At 59.8% G+C, this 22,807-nt stretch overlaps 1 protein-coding gene and 1 pseudogene across 5 annotated transcripts in view; one reads left to right on the top strand and one right to left on the bottom strand.

The window, feature by feature from the left end:
* ATP11A (ATPase phospholipid transporting 11A) overlaps positions 1-22,807 on the bottom strand; it is a 52,385-nt gene that overhangs the window by 6,055 nt on the left and 23,523 nt on the right. For 4 of the 5 annotated variants that reach the window (XM_077753915.1, XM_077753919.1, XM_077753920.1 and 1 more), the window contains exons 15-25: positions 18,907-19,088; positions 16,550-16,801; positions 15,138-15,312; positions 13,096-13,198; positions 12,768-12,913; positions 12,249-12,308; positions 10,998-11,125; positions 9,065-9,200; positions 3,790-3,855; positions 2,430-2,533; positions 35-200 (exon numbers count right to left, since the gene is read on the bottom strand). In XM_077753915.1, the coding sequence (XP_077610041.1) occupies positions 35-200; positions 2,430-2,533; positions 3,790-3,855; positions 9,065-9,200; positions 10,998-11,125; positions 12,249-12,308; positions 12,768-12,913; positions 13,096-13,198; positions 15,138-15,312; positions 16,550-16,801; positions 18,907-19,088 (1,518 nt within the window). Of the gene's footprint in view, positions 1-31; positions 201-2,429; positions 2,534-3,789; positions 3,856-9,064; positions 9,201-10,997; positions 11,126-12,248; positions 12,309-12,767; positions 12,914-13,095; positions 13,199-15,137; positions 15,313-16,549; positions 16,802-18,906; positions 19,089-22,807 lie in introns of all 5 variants that reach the window. The other variant, XM_077753916.1, reaches the window with a different exon arrangement.
* Positions 15,001-15,118, top strand: LOC144223324 (U2 spliceosomal RNA; annotated as a pseudogene).

The raw sequence follows: 22,807 nt of genomic DNA, 5'->3' as shown, positions 1-22,807 counted from the left end.
GCCCAGGAGCCCCGCCCCGCCGCCCCAGCGCTACCTGGGCTCTCTCGGTGGCGCTGGGCCACAGCTGCCTGCACAGCACTTTCTTGAGGACGTCGGGAAGGAGGCTGACGGTGATGAGCAGGATGATGACCAGCCAGGCAGGGCCGCTGGACAACATCTGGATGAACACGAAGTACATCCTCTGGTAACTGAGGAACGGCCTGCAGAGCCAGACGGAAGGAGACCGCGGACGGGCGGGTCAGAGCGCCGGCGCGGGGGGCCCGGGCACCCCGCCTGCCTGCTCTGCCCGCAGGAGGGGCCCGCTGGTTCCCGGAGCTCGCGCTGCCGCCCCACACTCCCGGCAAGACCCCGCCTGTGTGCCGCTGACTGCAATGGGGAGGAGGCAGGGCTCTGGGGAGTCGGGGGTCCTCCCACAGGGAGGGGGACCTGCAGCTGGGTCAGGACAGAAAAACAATATTAAAAAAATCAAAACAGGGGCGCCTGGGCAGCTCAGTCGGTTAAGCGTCCGACCTCGGCTCAGGTCATGATCTCACGGTTCGTGGGTTCGAGCCCCGCGTCGGGCTCTGTGCTGACAGCGTGGAGCCTGGAGCTGCTTCGGATTCTGTGTCTCCCTCTCTCTCTGCCCCTCCCCTGCTCACGCTGTCTCTCTTTCTCTCTCTCAGAAATAAATAAAACATTTAAAAAATTTTTTAAAAAGCAAAATAGGTGGTTTTTCTGTTCTGCTTTTTGTTTTTCTATCTTCCAATCCTAACCTGAGCAATGGCTATTAACACGCAGAAGGCGGGGCCCCTGGTTGGGCATCAGACTTCAGCTCAGGTTACGATCTCATGGTTTGTGAGTTTGAGCCCCGCGTCGGGCTCTGTGCTGACAGCTTGGAGCTTGGAGCTGCTTCGGATTCTGTGTCTCCCTTTCTCTCTGACCCTCCACCACTCACACTCTCTCTCAAAAATAAAACATTAAAAAAAATCTTTGAACAGGCAGAAGGCAAGCATGGGTCTGGTCAGCAGGGCCAGTTAGCTACCCAAGGCTTACACTGTGAAAAAAACTGGCATTTTGTCTATGCAAATAGCAGGAGATGGTCTCCTTCCCAGGCAACTCTAGAGAAAACATCTGCATTGGGCTCCACGAGAGAACCTGGAAAAACCCAACAGTGCAGTCCTCCCAGAGGAGGGAGAAGACGATGCAGAAGAGCAGTGAGCCCAGATGACAAAGTGGTTTGTCCGAGTCCAGCAGTGTGTACCTAGTGCCCGCTGGAAGAAAGCACGCGGCTGTGACCCTCACTGGGTTCCACCGTTCTTATGCCCAAGGCCCTCGGGCCAGGCAGACCGGCTCTCAGGATCCAACGGGGACCAGCGCGGACGTGAGATAGGGGCAGGCGGGCTGGAAACCACCAGAAGCCCTTGCAGGTCCCCAAGAACATGCAGTGCACAGCTCTGGCCACTAGAGGCCAGCAACGTGCAGAGAAGCAGGAGCAGGGGAGGTGGGGGGCACCGGCCCTGGGGGCCACCTGCATCACCCAGAGCTGTGCTCAGAACCAACCGCGGAGAGGAGGGGATGGAAGGCACCCCCGGGGAACGGCCCCCTGCACCTCCCTTGTCCCACCCGCGCTCAGGAAATGCTCTGGCTCACAGGAGGTGGGGGCACTCAGGTACGTGCTGTGACGGGAGCAGGGACCGCGGCGCAGGTGAGCAGGTGGGACTGCCCCGCCTGTGCGCTGGTTCCAGGGAAGCATCACCGAGGAAGATGCGCCACGGGGTTCTGAAGGGTCAGAAGGGGCTCACCCGGAAGGCCAGCTGGGAAGGACATTCAGAGCAGGAGGGACAGCGTGACACGGTGAGCCCGTGAAGGACCTGCCCCGTCAGAACGCACCACGCCAGCATCACAGCTGCCGGCCTCCCTGCGGACTCCCGGCCCTGCTCACGTTCAGCTCACAGGCCCGTTTCCAGCACGGCAGCCACGGCGAGCTTTCTGTGAGAGCGGGGCTCTCTGTGCTCCCGTGCTGGGCGCGGACCCCGGGCAGCCCCGCTGGCCGTCGCTGCTGGCTCAGGGGAGGCTGAACGAGCCAGGCCCGTCGACGCGCACCCTGCGCCCCGTTCCAGGAAGCCCTGAGTATGCGTGACCGTGGCGAGGAGGGTGGCCTCCTCCCTGGCTCCCATTCCAGCAGGGGCTTCTGAGAACACTGGCCTGACCTGCCGCCTGGACCAGCTCCCCTGCCCAGCACCCGGTCTTGCTCGTCCCGGCCTGATCAGGAAGACTCCTCGCATCTCCCCACAGAGAACATGGACCAGAGACGGGGGCGAGGGGAACTCGGCCTCGATCCCCCTGCGGCCCCCGCACCATGCCTCGCCCCAGGAACGGTGTGGAGAAAACACATCCGAGCCCTAGAAGGGAGTGGCTTCTAGGATGCGGAACGTTCGCCCAGCTCGTACCAGATAATCCCTCCCCAGAGGAGGGAGAAGACGACGTAGAACAGCAGCGAGCCCCAGAGGACAAAGTGGTTTATCCAAGTCCAGTAGTGCGTGTCCAGTGCCAGCTGGAGGAGAGAGAGCAGCCGTCAGTCAGGCCTGGCCACGCCGGAGGGGGCCGGGCGGCTGGGACCGCGGGCCGGAAAATAATGAGGAAGACACAGAAAATGCCACCAACTTCATTTTAGCCAAAATGCCCACATAAAACTGCATGAGAAAAACAGAACCTTGGGCTTCGAGGAAGAAGGTGACTGCCGCCCACATCCCGCGGCCCCTGCCCGAGTGTCTCTCAAACGGGGAGGCCCCGGCCGCAATCACCGTGGTGTCGTCCCTACAAAGGGGCCCACTGGTGGGCTGAGTGCCACCCCAACACTCGGGTGGATGGCGAGAGGTCGTTCAGAACGGTACCGTGTACTGAATCTGGCACCTGGTGGCTCTGCCCGTCAGGTGTCCGACTCTTGCTTTCGGCTCAGGCCATGATCTCACGGTCTGTGGGATCGAGCCCCACGACGGGCTCTGTGCTGACAGCCTGGAGTCTGCGTGGGATTCGCTCTCTCCCTCTCTCTGCCCCACTCCCGCTCACGAGCACACGTGCACACACATACACACACACACACATTTGCTCGCTCTCTCTCTCAAAATAAATAAGCTTGAAAAAAGAATATGGCTTGACTTTAAAAAGAGCTGAGTTTTCTACAACACAATTTGTTTTATCATCTTTTTTTTAAGCATTTATCTTTGACATAGAGCACAAGCCAGGAAGGAGCAGAGAGACAGAGAAAGAGAATGCCAAGCATGCTCCGCACCATCAGCACAGAGCCTGACATGGGGCTCGATCCCATGAACTGTGAGATTAAGACCCGAGCCGAATCTGGAGGCTTAACCGACTGAGCCCCCCAAGCGCCCCTACAACACATTAATTTGTTTTAAAATACATTTTAATTATAGCAGGGGTGGCGCTGCTTGTCACTGAAAAGAATTCTAATCTGACTCCTTTTATTAAAAAAAGGCTCATTCCCTCATTTACCTCCTGTGGAATTCTGGAAGCTTGCATGCTGGGGGGCCTGTGTGCTGTTGTGCACTGACTTATTTAAATGACGGACGATCAGCCCTGGGCAGCCCAAGAGCTCGCCTGGGCTGTGTGCACCCTCCCCCCTGCCCTGGCCTGGGCTGTGTGCATGCCTCGCCTTACCCTGGCCTGAGCTGTGTGCACGGGTGCCCCCGGCCTGGGTGCGGGTCACCACAGGTGGCGGGGGGGTGGGAGGGGGCGTGTTCTAGCAGAGTGGCTGTGGCTGAAGAAGGCATGTCAGGGGCGAGAGCTCACCTTGAGTGTGACCGTAAACACCATCACCGTGAACACCAGCGTCCCAAAGGTCCAGTTTCCAAATATCTGTGGGGACAACAGTCCAAACAGTGTCTAGTCAGCACACACAGCCCCCTTGCACACTCAAGAGTGTGAGACAACACATCTCGCCGCTCTTGCGTGCCAACACCCGGACCCCAAAGCCACAGGGACTTTGTTACTCTGGGCAAGGAAGGGGGAGTACACGGCACCCGGCTCACCCAGACCCCGGGGCTAGGCGGCCGCTTCGGGGTTCACAGCCCTTCCCGCACGGCCCCCTCTGTGCTCCACGAACACGGGACCCGGCGTGGCAAACTAAGGGCGAGGAAACACCGGAGCTGGGAGGGGAGTGTGCGCAGCGCCATGTCTCCCGTCCGTCATGTGGAAGACACCCCCCGGCCACCCAGCCCTGGCCTCTGCGCGCTCAAGGAGGAGCCAGGAGACCTGCCTGTTCTTCCCCGCACTCGACTCAAACACCTGCAGAACGGCTTGCTGGGGAGATAACCACGTCATACACGGGGGCTGGGTTTCCCCGGGGGGGAGGTCGCAGGGGAGGGACGAGTGCAGACAGACAGACAGGGCTGCACAGAGGCCCCTGGCGGCCGGTGTGGCAAAGAGGCAGAGACGCACCCACAGCCCCGGGGAGCAGCGCCGGCCCGGCTTCCCGCCCCCCGAGACCCCGCGACACGCAGCCGAGCCGCCTGTGGGGAAGCACAGGGTCAGATCACGGAAACGACACATTTCTCAGCCACAGACACAGACACAGAAAACGAACTACCGACTGCCCAAGCCTCCTCTTAGACAAAGATCAGCCCGGTGGAGGTTTTCTGGTGCAGGAGTGAGTGTCTCAGCGCCCGAGAACTGCCCCTCCTGGACCCTGTGCACTGCGCGGCTCAGAGAACATCCCTAGCCCGCCTTTAAGAGGAAACAGCTTTATTTCACAAAGAACTAAAAAGCTGGGGTACAAAGAGCTTTCTGTTCTTCAACCTAAGAGACGGCCCCCACACGACGGTGCGGCCGGACATGCAGGCTACACCTGCGCCACGTTCAGTGGGGTGGGCGCGTCAGGACTCCGTGCGGGACACAGGCCTCCCACGGGCCTCCAACACGTCCCCCATGCTCCAGTCCCTCGCTGTGGCGGGAGCAGGGTTCGGCGGGGATCCTGCCTGGAGGTGCTGACTGCCACCTGGGGTGGGGGGGCTGCAGAGCCTCCAGCGTCCGGGTGGGGGCAGCGGGCTAACTGCACAGGGCGGCCCCACGGCCAGGAACTCCCCGGCCCCAAGGGCAATAGCGCCCAGACTCTGACCAGAGAGAGCGGCCTCGTCCACGCTTAGCTTACGGGGAGGCCAACACTTTAAACTCTGAGATGGGCCACAGCTTGGCAGCCGCCTCCATGCCTGCTTTCTACTGGAAGTCAACATTTGCAGATGNCCCCCCCCCCCCCCCCCCGGGTGGGACCCGCTCAGCAGGAAGCACAGACAGCTCTCTGAGAAGCGTCAGCAAACAGCCAGCTGCGCGAGTGTGAGCCTGCCCCGCGGAGGGACGGGGTCTCGCCGATGGCCACGGCAGACCAGGTGACGCGTCGGGGCTCCCGATCCCTCGTGACAACGCGTGGGCCTCAGCTGTAGTTTTACAGGCATATAGCAGCAACACGCAACATCTGACTCCAGAACGGGGAGTTTTGGCCGAGAGCCCCGGCAATGAAGACAGCCTGCCCCCCGCCCTGTGCCCCCAGCAGGCGGCCTGCCCCCCCGGCCCTGTGCCCCCAGCAGGCGGCCTGCCCCCCCCGCCCTGTGCCCCCAGCAGGCGGCCTGGGCCTCACAGGTAGACACCGTCCCAATGTCCCTCCCCAGTGCAGGTGGGGGCCCCCGGCAAGCAGCTAACAGAGCATCTACTACTCAAGTCTTCTGGCCTCATTTCTATGGACTGTGGGGAGGGGGGGGCTGGGAAGGCAGAAGGACAAGATTCTCCCCCCCCGCCATGAAACGCTGTCCAGGGGTTTGTCTCCCCAGTGCCCGGCCGGCCCCCCACCCCGCAGGGAGCCTGGGCCTCACTTCCTGACAGCGCTCTCCCTCCCCCCAGCCCCACTGGGAGGACACTGAATCTCCAGGGGGCACCTCCGAGCCTCCCCCAGGCCCGCGTGCGCCCGCTGGCCTCTGAGGAGCATCTCGGACCACGTTCTGCTCAGAAAAGCCCTTCAACCAGGACCGACTTAATTCTTAACGCATAAAAATATCCACAACGAACAGAACTGTTTTCTCAAGATCACGGTCATAAAACCACCGTCCACGTGACCTTTGCGCGCGGACTCCCTGCTCCGGGCCCGTGTGCGATGTTCGCTGAGTTAACAGCCTAGGGCTCAACAAGAAGGCGTTAATTGCCAGTCAGTGTTCTCGCTTGTGGGACCAGAAGGGGAAATGATTCCGGCTCACAGATCAGTGTAGAAAATGCTCCATGAATCAACTTTCTTAAAAAAAAGTTTTGATGATTGTTCCCTCCGTACTACACGTGATCCTTCAGAACGTTCCATAAATGCTCCTACAAACGTCCCACAGAGTGATGCTGACGGTAAAGCGGGGCCCTCGCCTACCGACAGCCGGTGGACGGGGCTGCCGACCACGGAGGGCGTGTGGCCAGAGATGCGAGTTACCATCGCCAGGCCTCTGCCGCCAAGAGTCAAGGGTGTCGATGGTCACCAGACACGGACCTCGCTGCACGAGGGTTGTGCAGGCTTATCTGAATCCCTTCAGAACCAGGCTATCCGTGGAGGCGTCTTCAGTTTTATGGGCGATCCAACCCTCTCACCGCCAACGCAAACCAGAATTTAAGAAAACCACCTCAAATGAGAAAGGCTTCATCTGGAGACACAGAGGCAGAGGGGGTCCAGAACGGAGCACCAGGCGTTTAGCCTTGGCCTTGCGCTTGTGTGCAGTGGCCGGGTGCCATCCCAGCCTCCCGGGGGCCCTGGCCTCCTCGCGATGCGGGATGCAGATGTGCGCCCTGGGCCCCACACAGAGTCCCCACCCAAGACCGAGGATGCGGCTACTGTCCCATGGAGCACTCACAGCTCTGGTCTTGGCTCCCACCGTCTACACTCCCACTGTCTACACAGAGCTCCCGAACTGCACAAGTTCACCTCGCAGGCGGGAAACCAAACACACAGCTCAGGTCACAGACCTCATCCAGTACCACCCGCTCTGCACGCCGGTTCCCATTGTCACCAGGCTTCGGAGCAGCTTTTTGTACATCGTGTAGTTGAGCCTCAGTCTCGACAGGCCAGCCAGGGCAGCGCGGGTGGGCCCGGGAGCTCATAGCCAGCGAGGGGCAAGGCGTGGGCTGGGCTGGAGTGGGGGGGCCCCGGTGCTCTCTGTCCTTGTTTCAAGTCTGATGAGCAGGATCGGGGGCTAACGGCTGAGTGAAGGCGTGCAGGTGGTGGTGGGGGGCGGGGCGCAGGGGTGTTGCGGGAAAGCACCGGCCTGGAGGTCAGCTTCCAGGCTCTGCGGAGGGTCGAGGCCCCCGAGGAGACAGGCACCACGGGACTGACCCACGGCGGCACATGCCACCGCGGAGGGAGGTGTGGTTTGAAGCGTCGAGGCTCAGGGATTTGAGTGTGAGGAGCAGACAGTGCCCAGGGACCCTGCAGCTCCAGGCCAGGCCTGTCAGCCGGCACGACACTCCCGGGGCGCCCGGGCCGCACATATCTTTTCGCGGGTGTCCGCTCCCTGAAACTGCTCCGCCCGCGGGGCCCTGTTACTCTAAGTCCCACGGAGACAAAGGCAGCTCGGGGGCAGCAGGAACAAAATAACGCCCGCGTCTTGCACAAACGCCCTGGGTGCCCGTCGGCGTGACTTGGTCTGTCTGCTCTCCAGCTCCCTCCCTGTTAACGCCAAGCAAACGCAAGCAGCACTGGGTGAGGGCCCGGTCGCGGGACCAACAGGCCACTTCGGTCCTGGCATCTCTGAGCTCTTCCTAAGATCTGCGCACGACGCTTCCTTAGGGCCCAGCCCGTGAGGAGGCCTTGCAGAGACGCCAGGGAGGGAACACGGCTCCGTAACTACGCTATGGCCCCGTGACGCCCAGGAGTCATTCAAGTCAACTGACACAAAGAACAAGTTCTAGAAAAGCATGAAGTTCCAGAAAAGCGAAATAAGACATTTAAAAATTTTTCAAGATCGATTTAGTAAAAGTTGATCTGAGTTAGGATGAGAGATAACGAGAAGAAAGGAACAGATCAGTCACCAGCGGACAGTGGGCACAGTGTGGGGGTGGGGGGAGGGTACACTCTTGAAAGAAGGAGCCGAAGACAAGGCGGGGAAGAGGCGGGTACTCAGCTGAGGGGCGTCTGCCCCGGACACCAGTGCTGGGGTCAGTGCGGCCGCCAGGCCTGGGAGGCGCTACGGAGGGGATGGCCCTGAGGTGTGTCCCCCTTGCGTCCCCGGGGCCCGGGTCTGCTGCACTCACAGCAGCGTCCCCACCGGGCTTCCCGGGCCTGGGACGGCACCTCACACTCATGGGAGGTTCTGACGCACGAAACCCGCTTAAAGAGCGTCACCGAGTCCGCCGGCAGCCAGGACACAGGACCCCCCAGAGGAAACACCACGTACAAAGGACCAAATGCAGACACACGGGCCTGACGCGGCTTTGGCCCGACAGGGAGCCAGCAGCAGCGGACACGTTCTACCAACACAGCACACAGAGGAGGAAGTCACGTTTGAAAATATTTCGAGAAATATTTTATTTTTAGTGCACTCCAAAACAGACAGACAAACCCGCAGATTCTTACCATGTGTGTGCTGGTGGTCATTATCTGAGAGTGGGGAGGGAGCGAGTGGCAGAGAGAAAAAAAGCAAAGACACCAATAAAACAACCCCTAGAGATGACGCGAACACCCTGAGCCGAGCGCCAACAGAGAAGGCTAGCGCCTCACCGCCAGGGGTCGGGTCCTTGCGGTGCGCACGTGGGAAAACACGCTACGCTTTCAAATACGGAATGAATCCCCGCAGGAAATCAGCGGTGCCCGAATGACCGAGTTAGGGACTGATCCACAGCTAGCGGGGCGTGCAGGTTACACCCAGTCTAAGTCTCGGGGGGGGGGGGCCTACAGGGCAGAGCTACGCAGAGCTCAGCGCCGCCCGACGCGCCGCGAGCCCCGGAGGATTTGGTGGCTGGGAGCCCAGACACCAGGAGCCCCGCCGGCTACACTGACCCGCGCCCGTGCGCCAGTCCCCTGCGGCTAGCAAGGCGGCTCCGTGCTCACCTGCCCGTTGCTGGTCACCGTCGTGTTTTCAAACATGAAGTAAGCACCAAAGAAAAATACCAGAGCGTCGAACACTCCCAGGAAGGTCCAGTAAATGAACGCACGCCAGCGGAGGAGGGCGTTCTTGGCGATATCTCTGCGTGAGAAAACAGGAGAGCGCGTTCCCTGAGAACCAGACTCACAGCGGCCGGGCCGCCCCAGGCTCTGTGGTGACCATCTGTCCAGGAAGCCCCCCTATGTCACCGGACAGGCCCAGGCTGCACAGCCGGCCGGCTCAGCCAAGCTATGAAACTGGGTCATGGAGACGCGGGCCCAGTGCCCAGGATCGGGTCTGGCTGTGGCCGCCCCGCCCGTGCAGGTCTTTCCCTGTCGCTGCCCGACGTCCTCTGCGCCTGCACGGGGGCTGGGCACACGCCCTGATCTCCCACAGCCTTCTGGGTAGGGCCAGAGGCCTCTCCCGGCTGCTACCACAGCGTGTGTCCCGAGTCACATGCTTCACGCCCACCGGCCGCCTGCGGCATGTCCTTTGTCCCCTCGCCCGAGGCCACGCCTGGTTCCGAGAGGGCTGGGGGCCACTACGGGCTGTACCGGAATCAGCGTCAAGGCCCAGTGAACGGAGCAGACACACAGGTGGGGTGGGACCGCCCAGACAGTGTCCCCGCGGGACCCAACGCGAGTGACGTTCGCTTTCCCCTCTGCTGCTGGATGCTGATGTGTGTGAGAGCAGAGCTGCCCACGCTCTGCTCGTGAAAGGGAGGCACCCAGGACACAAGGCCACGCGCCCCTGCTCACGGGCTGTGGGCCTCGAGTCTGTGGCATCGTCCCTGCCGTGACGCCTGCACCGTTCGGTCCTGCGGGCCCGGCTGCAGGCCCCTCCGGACACGAACTCTGCGTCGTCTGTTCCCTCCAACGCCCTCCTCCACCGCGACCCGGGTACGTGAGCTCCACGCTTGCTTTTGGCCACAGGGCGCGACCTGGGGCTCTAAGGCTTCAAGATCGTGCACTGCGGCCAACACCGTGACGAAGGCTGAGAGGCTGGCGGGCAGTCCTGACCGTGCGGGCTCACGCACGTGCTCACACACACGAGAGCACACAGGAACACTGCTGGGTGGTGCCGGCGCCCGGGCTTCTGCCCTCTGTGACTGGCCGCCAGACTCCCACCGCCGGGGACCGCGGACACAGGCTCACAGACTCGGAGTTCTTAAAACTACACGTGGAGCTAAAATGATCTCATAGATGAAGTTTCATGTAAAAAGCCACAAAGAACACGATCACTGACTCTGCCAGCAACCTTGGAGTACGGCTCCAGAGAAGAAGAAAAACATCTTTTCCTTATTGCTAAAAAATAGTTTCAGCAAAAAAGAGTGCTCTGAGATCAGATCTGTTAACTTTTCTTTTTATCTCACTGAACACAACATATTTGGGTTTAAAAAAATTTTTTTTAATGTTTGTTTATTTTTGAGACACAGAGTACAAGCAGGGGAGGGGCAGAGAAAGAGGGAGACACAGACTCCGAAGCAGAATCCAGGCTCCGCTGTCAGCACAGAGCCCGACGCGGAACCTCGAGATCATGACCTGAGCCAAAGTCGGACGCTCAACTGACTGAGCCTCCCGGGCCCCAGGGCGTATTTGGTCTTTAAAGGATAATTTAGGCTATACGTGCACTGGAGTCACAAGGGCAAAGAAAGTCTTACCCTGGCTCCTTCTGGAACTGCCGAGAAGCAGGTGAGATACAAACAGACTCAGTACACACATTTCAAACGCAACGTGAACCCTCTACCTAAACCTGAAGCATATTCACGTCAGTGAGGATGCCTCCTCCAGGCAGGATCTCTGGTGCAGCAAGGGCACCAGTGGTCAAATCCTCCTGGGGGGCAGCGATCCCGTGGGCCGGAAGCGCGGTGCTCTGCGGCCGCCACCGCGGGGCTCGTACCTGTACAGGGAAGGCTCTCTGCGGAGCGTGTCCACGCTGACGTGCTGCTCCATGAGGCTGTACAGCAGGATCGGCAGGGACGTGAAGCTGATGTTGTACAGGGTCAGGTAGGCAGTGTCGTACAAAGTCTGCGGAAGGACAAGGTCACACTGAAAACAGCGGCCCAGGCGTCTCGACAAACTTTTCTCCCGTTTTCTCAGTTTGCGGACACCCAGAGGCTCGAGCGTTCCAGAATGCACACAGAGCCACGCTCCCGCAGCTACAGACAGCAGGACACTTTCCAGTCCCTCCTGATGACGACTGCCTGTGAAAACCACGGCCGACCCAGGCCCGACTGTGACCCGCCCCACACGGCCACGGCGAGCCTGCGACAAGAAGATGTTGCGTAACAGTTGGCAGTGTTGACGGCCGTCTTCAGGCTTCCAGCTTCCCCGTCCTGGCCCCTCTGGTGGACACGGGAAGCGACGGAAAGGGGTCAGGACGGCCTCCGGCCAGCACACCTGAGGGCGCGGATGCCGCTGGTGGGGCAGCGGGACAGGGTCTCAGATGCCGACTCCGTCCTCGGTCAGGGCAGAAAGTCCGCCACGGCTCTTGTGGGGCACGGGCGGGGCCATCGCGGCCAGGCCTGCAGCAGCACTGGGCCACGTGGTCCTGACCCGCCACGGGGCGCCGCATGCTGACCTGCTCCCCTGCGGCCTGCTCCCCCCCCCGCGGCCTGCTCCCCCCTGCGGCCTGCTCCTCCCCCGCGGCCTGCTCCCCCCTGCGGCCTGCTCCTCCCCCGCGGCCTGCTCCCCCCTGCGGCCTGCTCCTCCCCCGCGGCCTGCTCCCCCCTGCGGCCTGCTCCTCCCCCGCGGCCTGCTCCCCCCTGCGGCCTGCTCCTCCCCCGCGGCCTGCTCCCCCCTGCGGCCTGCTCCTCCCCCGCGGCCTGCTCCCCCCTGCGGCCTGCTCCTCCCCCGCGGCCTGCTCCCCCCTGCGGCCTGCTCCTCCCCCGCGGCCTGCTCCCCCCTGCGGCCTGCTCCTCCCCCCCGGCCTGCTCCCCCTGCGGCCTGCTCCCTCCCTGCAGCCTGCTCCCCTCTGTGGCCTGCTCCCTCCCTGCGGCCTGCTCCCCCCCTGCAGCCTGCTCCCCCCCTGCAGCCTGCTCCCGTCTGCGGCCTGCTCTCCCTGCGGCCTGCTCCCCCCTCAGTCTGCTCACCCCTGCAGCCACCCGCATGGGAAGGGAGGTAAGGCCTGTCCTCAGACAGGAGGACTCACCTGTTGTGAAAACCCACAGAAGAACTGGTATAAAAACTGAGGGAAAATGAAGCAGACGTTCTGAAAGAGAAGCCACGTGGTTAGTGCAGCGGCAGCCACGAGAGCCCCGCCCCCCCAAAGCCATCCACGGAATGCGCAGGCCCCGCAGACAGTGACCCAAAGCGCCCTGTGCTCTCACAGCAGGGGTGACAGCTCCTGAACCTGCTCTCACTTTCCCGGCACAAAGCACGCGTTCTGGTCATTCCGGGAAAGAAACGCAAGGGGAAGTTGGTCGCAGAGGAAGGAGAAAGCAACGTGGACGTGAGGAGGACCAGGGCCAAGTCCAAGTGCAAGACGGAGGACTCATGGAAGGACGTCTTCCCCGAGGTCCCAGCTCGATCTGTGCGCACCGGCCAGCGCCCGCTTCCCCCTCAGACTCAGCGTCAGCGCCTCTGTGTCTGACTGTCCCCGCAGTCCCTGTGGCACCTGCCGGCCGCGCACTGACCCACGTGTGTGGCCCGGCACGGGAGCCCTTCCTACCTTGTAGAAGAAGTACTGCACGAGCTCGGAGATCCTGATGTAATAAAAATGCCCGTGAACGAGCAGCATCTTCTTCAAGTGCTTAAACTTGGGGATGGCGTAGTCACTGTTCCTCGCGGCCTGGCGGCCTTCCTTCCCAATGACGCCTGTGGGAGGAAATGCTGTCTCAGCACCGCTTCAGGGGACAGCACAGAGCGACAAGGTGCAAGCAAATGCAGGCCAGGGGATGCCCTGTGCCTGAGCCCCAGCCCTCCTCTGCCCTCTGGCCTCGCCGGGCGGCGGAGACCTTGTGGCCAGGCACGCGGGGCTCTGGGATGCGGTGGCTCACCTATGCCCACGTGGGCCTCTAGGATCATGCTGACGTCATTGGCACCATCTCCGATGGCTAAAGTGATAGGGTGCTCTTTTGAAAGTTTGATTAATTTGACAATCTGGAAAACAAGCAGAGGCAGAGTTTATCTTCTCCGTTTTCTGCGTGTGCAGGCTGTTCACTAACTCAGCAGAAATAACACAGATGCACAGTTAGAAAAGGAAAGCGGAGTGACGATCTGGTTCGAGTGCACTCAGTAGCTCAGTCCGTTTTCTCCACAGAGGATGGAATCCCTTTTGTGTTGGGCAGAACTAAGTAAAGACGAGGCAGGTGAAGTGCGGTTGCAACGAAATAATGTGGAAAAGGCTGAAGATGGAAACAGGAAGTAAACCCAGTAGTTCTCAGTTCCTCCTACATGTGCAGATTTAAACATACGCGATGCAATAAACTTGTAGGAAAAACCTTAAGGTCACATCCTGTTGATCATATGGCCGTTTCAAGCTCTCTGGTATCCAGCATCGATTTCTTACAAATAAGCTGCTTCTAACGCTATTTTAATTGTCAACGTTGTCACACATGCAAATCCAATCTGACAATTCAATGCAATTAACAATTTCAAGCATGTGGTCCATTTTCTGTAATTTTTCTTTCGTTAACACGTCTCAGAGAAGCCGTTCCATGAGGAGCAACGCATGTACTCCTTTCCGTTTCAAGACAGGACAGTGAAACATTCATCTGCAGAAACACTGGCGGAAGTCAGGGAAAAACGTACAAAAAGAGAGCACGTAACACGAAGATCCTTGTGTTGCCCTTCTGGACGCCAGGACATGAGGTTGGACACAGGAGTCAGGGGGCAAGCAGGTGTCTGCCTGCAAGGCCCGTGGCTGCATCCCCGGGGTCAGCCTGTGCCGCGGCGCCCACGGGCAGGGACCGCCTGTGCACTCCCGAAGCTCCCCCACCCTACAGGCCAGTGGGATCNAGCAGGTGTCTGCCTGCAAGGCCCGTGGCTGCATCCCCGGGGTCAGCCTGTGCCGCGGCGCCCACGGGCAGGGACCGCCTGTGCACCTCCCGAAGCTCCCCGACCCTACAGGCCAGTGGGATTCTGAACACACTGGAAACACCTTTTCTGCCCGTCGTTTAACCCCTGGGCCATTCTGAGAAGTTGTTGATTTCTTTCACAAACAGTTGAAGAGAAACTGGTCTCGTGGATCTAAAACGTGGCTCAATGAAGTGACAGCCGCTGCAGGTTTACGGACAGCTGAGAGAGCCCCACGTTCACGGAGGACTCTGTGACGCTTTACCAAATGCCGAAAACAAGCATGTCAGGTGAGTGTCTCCAACAGACTGGAAGCCACGTGTGGACTTACAGTTTCCAAATGCGCCCTTGCAGGCAAGCTGCCCAAGGCCCTGCATTCCGGCACGTCTCTGTGACCTCCGTGTGACCTTTCCCAGTCGACAGAGTCGCCTGTATCTGCACCTGTGACCTGGCAGGTGCGTAAAGATGGGTCCTTCCTACAGAGTCTCATAAATGACGTAGCGTCTGTGACACGCTTTTGTTCCACAAGAGAAGTCAGACTGGTCTGCTTTCCGCCCTCCGGTCCACTCACACTTCCCACAGCAAGCGAAGTAGGAGCCAGGTTTCTACCATTTGTGCTTCTATTTTAGGACGCTGGTGCCCGCTGGAGTTAAAAACAAATTAGAGGGGCGCCGGGGGGCTCAGTCGGTTGAGTGTCCGACTTTGGCTCAGCTCATGATCTCATGGTCTGTGGGTTTGAGCCCCACATCGGGCTTGGTGCTGACAGCTCGGGGCCTGGATCTGCTTCGGATTCTGGGTCTTCCTCTCTCTCTGCCCCTCCCCCACTCACGCTCTCTATCTCTCAAAAATAAACATTAAAGAAAATTTTTTTAAAAACCCCCAACAACATCGCTTCTCGGCCTTTTGACCAAGATCAAGTGTAGTATCTGTTCTTGTCAGTAAAAACCCCCAACAAATCAGAGCTGGTGGGAACCAGCGGCTCCCGGTGTTGCCCCCCGACCCCCCGTGGCTGGCGGGGCCGCACCTGGGCCTTCTGCAGGGGCGCCATGCGGCAGCAGAGCACGGCGCTGCAGTTCCGGCAGATCTCGAGGAAGAGCTCCCGGTAGTTGCCACAGCTCCCGTCCTCCCTGGGCTTCATGATCAGGGACAGCGCGGCTCCGTCGATGATGAGACCATAGTCCTGCATGTCCGCCGAAAGTCTGTTTAATCACACAAACCAGGGACGTGACTCAGTAGCTAAGTCTGCAGATTCTACAAGACCACGCCATTTTCCGGAAATCTACAGATGCTATAAACTGGTGATCAAGGGGTTAAGAAAGCGGTAACCCGGTTTTATCGACAGGCTCTAGAGTACCGGACACGACGCCTTCGAGCACATTTTAAAGTTGGGTTTTAGTGAAACATTCCTGGGCCCCAAGGCAGAGCGAACACTGAGTTCTAACTGCGGGTTCGCGTGCCTGGTCCAGTGCTTTTCCACAACAGACGGAGCGCACATCTCATGGCCAGTGCGGGCCACTCTTTCTCCCAGAAGCCCTGGCCATGGTGGCGGACCTCTACGGCCATCCCATCACTGTCAGAATGAGTCCCTTAGCTGGGTGTCCACGTTATGAGAACGTTCCCCGTCCCCCAGCGGGTCCCGCAGACCAGGTGGAGGGAAACGCCTTTGCTCTGCTCCTGAACGATTAAACATTTGCACGTGACGAGAGCACTTTACTACGTTAACGACAACCTATCAGGAATCGGATGCCATCTGACCGCAGATCACGGATCTATGCCAGCAAGGACAGCGTGGGCAAGACGTGAATAAACTGAACATCCCAGGACAAAACCACTCTTGGGCGTGTCCCGTTGTGTCTTGAGAGACAAACAAGCCGGCATTACGATGTTTCTCTCCTCACCCCGGCAGCTGCCTGGGGAACCACGACACAGTCCCCGACGTGCAGGCACCATCCCCCCTCCACGCCCCCCGGGCTTACAATGAGGCCCTTCTGCATCCTCGAGCTGCGGTTTGAAAGTGAACACACACACATGCACACACACACACACACTCACAGACACAGAGACTCACATGTACATCCATAATCACACTCACAGACACACCCACAAACACATACAGACACACACAGAAAGAGACCCACACATATCATATTCACACACACGGACACACACACTGACACATACACTCATAATGATAGACACTCCCAGATACAGAGAGACACACATACACCACACATTCACACACACTGACACACACTCATAGATATACACATGGACACACACGACACAGACACACCTCTTCTGCAGGGAGACACATCCCAGTTACCATGAGGACCTAGCTCTGGCCTCGTCCCGCTGTTCACGGGGACCACGCTGACGCGGCGAGAGCGCCGAGGCCGGGCCCTGAGGCGGAGGGGGTGGGGGAGGGGCACCGCCTACCCTGAGAGGCCGTCCCTGGTCAGGCTCCCGCTGTGGCGCAGGATGGTCTTGCTCAGTTCGAACAGGACATCATGCAGACTCTGCTCCTCGAGTTTCTTGGTGGTGAGCTCGAGCAGCTGCGTGTGCCTCCTGAACAGCTTGCAGGCGTAGCACGTGGCGGCCGCCGTCTCCATCTTGTCCCCCGTGAGGACCCAGACTTTGATCCCCGCCTTCTGCAGAGCCTCGATGGTGTCGGCGGCTTTCTCCTGGAGCCTGGGTAAAGACGCACACGGACCGTGCGGGGGACAGGGGCAAATCCAGGCAGACACTCAGACCGCTACCGTGAAGCTGTTCTGTCCCCCCAAAACTGAGAAGCGCCGGGCCGCCAGCTCGGGATCTGACCAGGAGGGGCCTGGAGCGGGTCTTATGACGGCGAACCTTTCCCGGGAGAGCGCGCCCTAGCTCCCAACAGACAAACACGCCGCATCAAGCGGGCGCCTGTCGGGCGGAACCCACGTCGGGGAAGCTGGCGGCGCCCTGTCTAGCTGGGACTCCCGCGTGCAGGGGGTTTAGCCAATTATAAGAAGGACCGTAACTGCCAACAGTCTTGACCAGGGAAAAACAGGGTCAGGAAAAGGCGTGGCCAGTAAGTGTCCCGGTCTTTCCCTTTGGCGTGTGAACGTGGAATTCCGCCAGTGCCCGGGCCGGAGCCTCTAACCAACGTGGCGTACCGCGAGCGCCAGCGGGGGACCCTGCGTGATCAGCCACGTCCTACGTGCAAACCCAGAGCTCGCGGGGCTTTCGCAACGTGTATAAGACTGTGTGCCTCTGACCACATCCATCAGGGTCCCTCTGGGCCTCGATGCCTGGTTTCAAAGCCACATCTGCCTCCCTCGGGCCCTGCCATTCTTCCCGCATTTTAGAGTCTGGGCTTTTGAGAGGCGTGTAAAGTGTGTGAGGTGACCCTGTCAGGGACTGGAGGAGGAGGAGGGACAGGCCCTAACCGAGTGCCCCGATTACCCCGGGGGGGAACTTCTTCCAACCTCAGCATCCCAGAGATGGGAGGAAACATCTCTAATTTCTTCGGTTTTCTGAAGATGGAAACTGAGACCCAGGATGGTCAGTCAGGGGTTCTAGGGAAGTGGTTTGTAACCGAGTATCATCACGTCAAAGCCATTGGCACCCACCTGCCCCTGGGCATCTACTCTGTTTTCCAGGTCTGACTCCCTGCCGAGTCGATCTGCTCCCTGGCCCCTCAGGAGGGTCTGTAGATGCGGCTCCCCCATGCAGACCCTCCTCTCTCTGCACCCACGTCCTGAGCACAAGCTGCGTGTCCTGTGTTGGCGCCTGAGGCCCTGGTCTGGCCGGAGTCAGGGGAGGACTTACAGACACAAAATTAAAGCCAAGCTCGGCCCCAACCCCGTCAGGACCAGGATGTCACCGCGTGCGTGATACACACACTGGGAAATGTAGGTTTCTAGTAAGGACCTGAATTTGGGGCCCATTTACACCTTAAAGACTTTGAAACTTTATGGGACATAAACTTCCAGGAAATGCCCTCAGTTTCTGCCTCATCCTGTAAATGCCACTCTCTCGAGTCACAGCAGCAGCAGCCGCGTGAGGCCTGAGCTCGCCTCAGCCTCGTCACAGGACGGTGGCCCAGAAGCCCCTTCTTCCGAGTATGGGAAAATCTGCAGTTGGCAACTTTGCCTGTTAGTGGCAGTGGTTTAGCAATATTCTACTTCCCTTTTAAATTTCTTCAATGAGAAACAACAAAATACACTTCATTAAGATCTAAAATGTGACACTGAGGGGCGCCTGGGGGCTCAGTCAGTGGAGCGTCTGACTTCGGCTCAGGTCACGACCTCACAGTTCATGAGTTCGAGCCCCGCGTCGGGCTCTGTGCCGACAGCTGGGAGCCTGGAGCTGCTTCAGATTCTGTGTCTCCCTCCCTCTCCTTCTGCCCCTCCCCCACTCACGCTCTGTCGCTCTCTGTCTCAAAAATAAATAAACAGTAATCTTTTAAAATGTGACACTTGAACGTGGAAAGGACTAGTGACAAATTTAGGAAAAGAATTAGTTACCGATTGATGCTACTAAATAGTTTAAAAATGACCCTCATTCTTGACTGTCCCTTACAGGATGTGAAAATGCCAACTCGTCCCTGGGGCAAAGTGTGCATTTCAGGGTCCTTATTCACATAACACAACATGGTCCAGTCACGACCTCCCAGTGACACCACCCCAAGGCCTGCCAGTCCCAATGCGGACACGCGTCCCCGTGGGGACGTCAGGTGCAGCGGCCTGTCCCGAGCGCCCGCGGGCCCCGCCCTCGCAGCACACAGCCACCTTCTCCTGAAGTCGCAGCGCCAACGCTACCTGTCCTCAACGGCCGTGGCGCCAAGCAGAATGAGGTCCTTCTCTATTTGCTCATAGGCCTCCGCCAACTTCTTGTCCCGATCCTGAAGCGCCACCTTCGCGGCCTGCAGCAGCGTGCAGACGCCCTCGTATTCTTCGGGGACAAGCCTTTTGTAGGCAACGCACAGAGTTCGGAGTCCCTCCTGTGGGATACAGCGCAGCCTTTACCTCGGAAACGCCCCCCGCAGCAGCTCCCCAGTGTCCCCTCCCTCCGACGGGAAGAACTATCAGCCGCCCTCAAAGGGACCAGTCAGGTACCGCTAAATTACATCCCCGTGAAACACACCGTCACAGATTATAAAATCTGAAGGCGGTACGCAGGGGAATGATACAGTCTGCACCTGGGAAGGTAAGCCCGTGTTTTATTTTGACAGAAGAGTTAAACTGTTTTTAGAGCATAATTTGAAACTTCATTGTAAATATTAAGTGATTTTTCTAAACTAACAGTTTTTACACAGGGGAACCTGGAACACAGACTGAGTGCCCACTGGACAAAGGCTCAGTTATCTACGAAACCTCCTGGGTCCACGGGGCAGAGAACTAAGCCTCCGAAACAGTGGGTTCACTATGACCGTGAGTCCGGATGTCACCACCCGGAACCCATCCAGCAGCAAGCGGGGCTCATCGGGGCCTGAAGGGCCACACCCATCCCAACGATCACGGTTTCCTTCCCATCCAGACGAAGTGAACCTTCACGAGGGTCTGCCCTTGATCTTTTAGCCCCAACTCATCTAATCCTGGGAAAAGAGCCAAAGTCCTCCCATAATCGGTTTAAATTCTGGCAGAATCCTGGTTTGTAAGATTTTTAAAAAAGACGTTCTGGAATATGAGCGCAAGCTGCCGGGCTCTGCTGGGCAATGCCTCACATCTCCCAGACCCCCAAAGGCGGCCGAAGGGGGTCGGCCTTCCTGCCAACCCTGGAATTCTTCAAACAGCGAGTGTGAATTGCAGGCCGGAAAGATTCCAGGATAAAATGTTTATTTTTACAAGTAGATACGGCATTGGTCGTGTGGAGACAGGGAGTAGAAACGCTTTTCCAGAGGCCTCCGGCTAAGTACTACCGAAACCCCGGACACCGTGTGAAACCACTCTGATGTACAAGCAAAGGCAGGCAAATCCAGGACAAGAAAATTACAGAACCATGTCTTACGAATACAGATGCAAAAGCACTCAACAAAGTACCAGCAAGAGGAATCCGAGAGCTACCCAGAGGCCTGCGTGGCCCAACCACGTGGATCCATCCCCGCAAGGCAAGGATTCGGCACGGGAGTGTCCATCACGTGACACACATTCACACCTCTCAGCAGAACGGAGGAAACACCACCCTCACGGCCTCCGACGTTAGGGCTAGAAGGCGGTACACGTGCACCGTGGACACTGCTCGGGTCACACAGGGACGAGGGGCCAACACACTCAGCAGAAAGACACACTCAGGGCTGCGCTGCTTACATCACCCTCCTGAATGGTGAAAGCCGCAGACGGCAGATCGACCGAGGTTGGCAGGGCCGGGAAGGGACCGGGAAGGGGCGGCGTGGCTCTGCACCCCACCCGGTGGGCCAGGAAGCAGCACAAGTGATACGACGTCCAATGGTCTGGATAAATGCCTGTTCCCAGGCTCCAATACTGCCCTCCACTTCGGGAAGATCTGAGGAAACGGGGCCCCGGGGAGGGCACAGAGCACCCTCCACGTTGTCTCCACAGCCCCCGGGACTCTAAGTGATTTCAACATAGAGTCACAAACGCAGTGGCCCTCAGGTGCCTCCGCTCAGGGCTGGGGAGTCGGGGGTCGGGGGAGGTCCTGGCATAGAGACCGCGGCAGCCCCTCGAGCAAGCAGCAGACCCACGAGCATGTGAGGGGACCCCCAGCGCCAGGAACCGTCGGGAGGCCGAGGGAGCCGTCCCAGGAACCAGGCCCAAGACCCCAAATCCACAAGGCCCCTCTGGACAGGGGAGCGGTGCCCTGGACCCACCTGACACGTCCTAATGCCACCATCTGAACGGAGCAAACCTCGCCCAGAACAAACCCGCACCTGGCGGGAGCCGGGGCGACCCCGCACCCAACAAGGCAGCGCCCTCGGGCCGGGTCCCGTCAAAGGTCTGCAGCACATGAGGAGGCAGAGATCGTTACCCATCGAGGACACTAAACACCCCGCTGAGGCGGAGGCAGACCCAGCAGCCAGGTCAGAGCCAGGAGAAACGCGTCGGACGGCCCCGTGACGTGTAGCAGACACCGAGTTACACACAGACACGCAGAACAAAGGCCCCGACGTGGGCGAAATACGGCGGACGAAACCCTGCCCGAGCAGGGAGTGGGCGCGAAGACAGGGGCGGAACGACCGGATGAAAGACATGGAGGTTTAAGAAGAGGAGGCCACGAGCCCGGAGCGGCCGCGGCCACGTGGGTGCTGGGGCCCTGGGGACGCAGCGGCTGGGGAACTTCCCAACTTGACCAAGAAAACCATAAAGCCACAGACCCGAGCAGCTCAGCAGCCTGAGCAGAGGAAGGGGAGACGCAGGCAGAGAACACGCAACGGGGGCCGCGGCCTCGAGCGACAGGGAGCACGCGCTCCCCCCAAGACACAGCACAGCAGTTCCCACAACAGCCCCAAATGGGAGAGAAGCCGCCTGCGCGGGGAGTGGGGACTCGGTAGGATGTGCCCACAGCGCCCGCCGCGCTGCCAGGGATGGTGGCCGGGGGCAGACAGTGCGGCCCTGACGCGCCCTGGGGGGGGGTCCGGCACCATCTGAAGGCATCAGGAGATGCGGGAGGCCTGGCGCAGCCTTTAACGCCAGAGGCTACGAGGGAAGGACCATGGAGCCCACACCGTGGGCACCGCGCCTGCAGGCACTTCCGGGGAGGAGCCAGACCGCTGTGATGCCCCCATGAGGAGCCGCCGTCTTGAGGCCGGGGTCTCTGAGGTGCATGTAGCTGCTGTTTCGATGGAACGCGCGGAGTTCCGGCCTGGGGGCCCCCTCCTCCTGAAAGAACGGGGTCTCGGATGGAGGACCCTAGGTGGGCGGGAGCACCGTCTCAGCATCCTGGGTGCAGGGAAAACCGCCCACGCACACCCAGTCCTGTCCGACGGGTGCGCTTGGGGGACGGCCAGCGTCCCGGCCATCTGTCGCGGGTACAGGGCCTTCGGCCACTTCAGACTCAGCGCTGGGTGACTCGCTGATGGCGCTGCCCCTCATGGTGCCCGGCCACCACGCGTCGGCTGCCGACAACAGTGTGCGAGCGCCCTCAGCGCAGAAGTACAAGCAGGACCTTGGCCTCTGGGCGGCAGCTGAGCGACAGTGACCTTCTCCATCCAGCGAGGGCTCGGCCATCTCAGGCCCGCAGCAGACTGCCGGCGTCCCTCCAGCTGGCGTGGCTGCCCTGCTGGGCTGGCGGGTGCTGTGAGGCACCTGCACGGGGACCTGGAGCCGGGGGCGCGCTCGGACGGCAGCGCTCGGCCAGGCGGGTGCGGCCAGGGCACGCAGCACCTCCCGATCACGGACACGTCTGAGCTATGACACGGAGTTCGGTAAACGTGGACACTTGCGTCAGCACCGCGGCGCATTTATGTTACTTCTGCAGCGGAGGTGACGCTGAAGACTCACAATCTGTGGCCAAACCTCCGTGCTTTAGCGATTCTTGCATGTCACGCTCTGTGGATTGCAGCAGTGGGGACAAGCTGGGGGCCGGGGGCGGTCCCGAGTCAGGGCCGCACGTGCTGTGCTCACACCGCGGTCCTCCGTGAGGCGGGGCAGCCAGCAGGGGAGTCACGAGGGACAGTGTGAGCGCGAATCGCCAGAAATCCTCAGGATCCCAACAGTCACCACAGACGTGCTGAACTCTGACCCCCCAACCCCGCCAGCCCCC

This window comes from Crocuta crocuta, unplaced genomic scaffold, assembly GCF_008692635.1.
Source record: "Crocuta crocuta isolate KB4526 unplaced genomic scaffold, BGI_CrCroc_1.0 scaffold31, whole genome shotgun sequence".
Classification (NCBI taxonomy): domain Eukaryota; kingdom Metazoa; phylum Chordata; class Mammalia; order Carnivora; family Hyaenidae; genus Crocuta; species Crocuta crocuta.
Note: the sequence above shows the minus strand (reverse complement) of the source record. Positions and strands in the feature narration are given on the sequence as shown.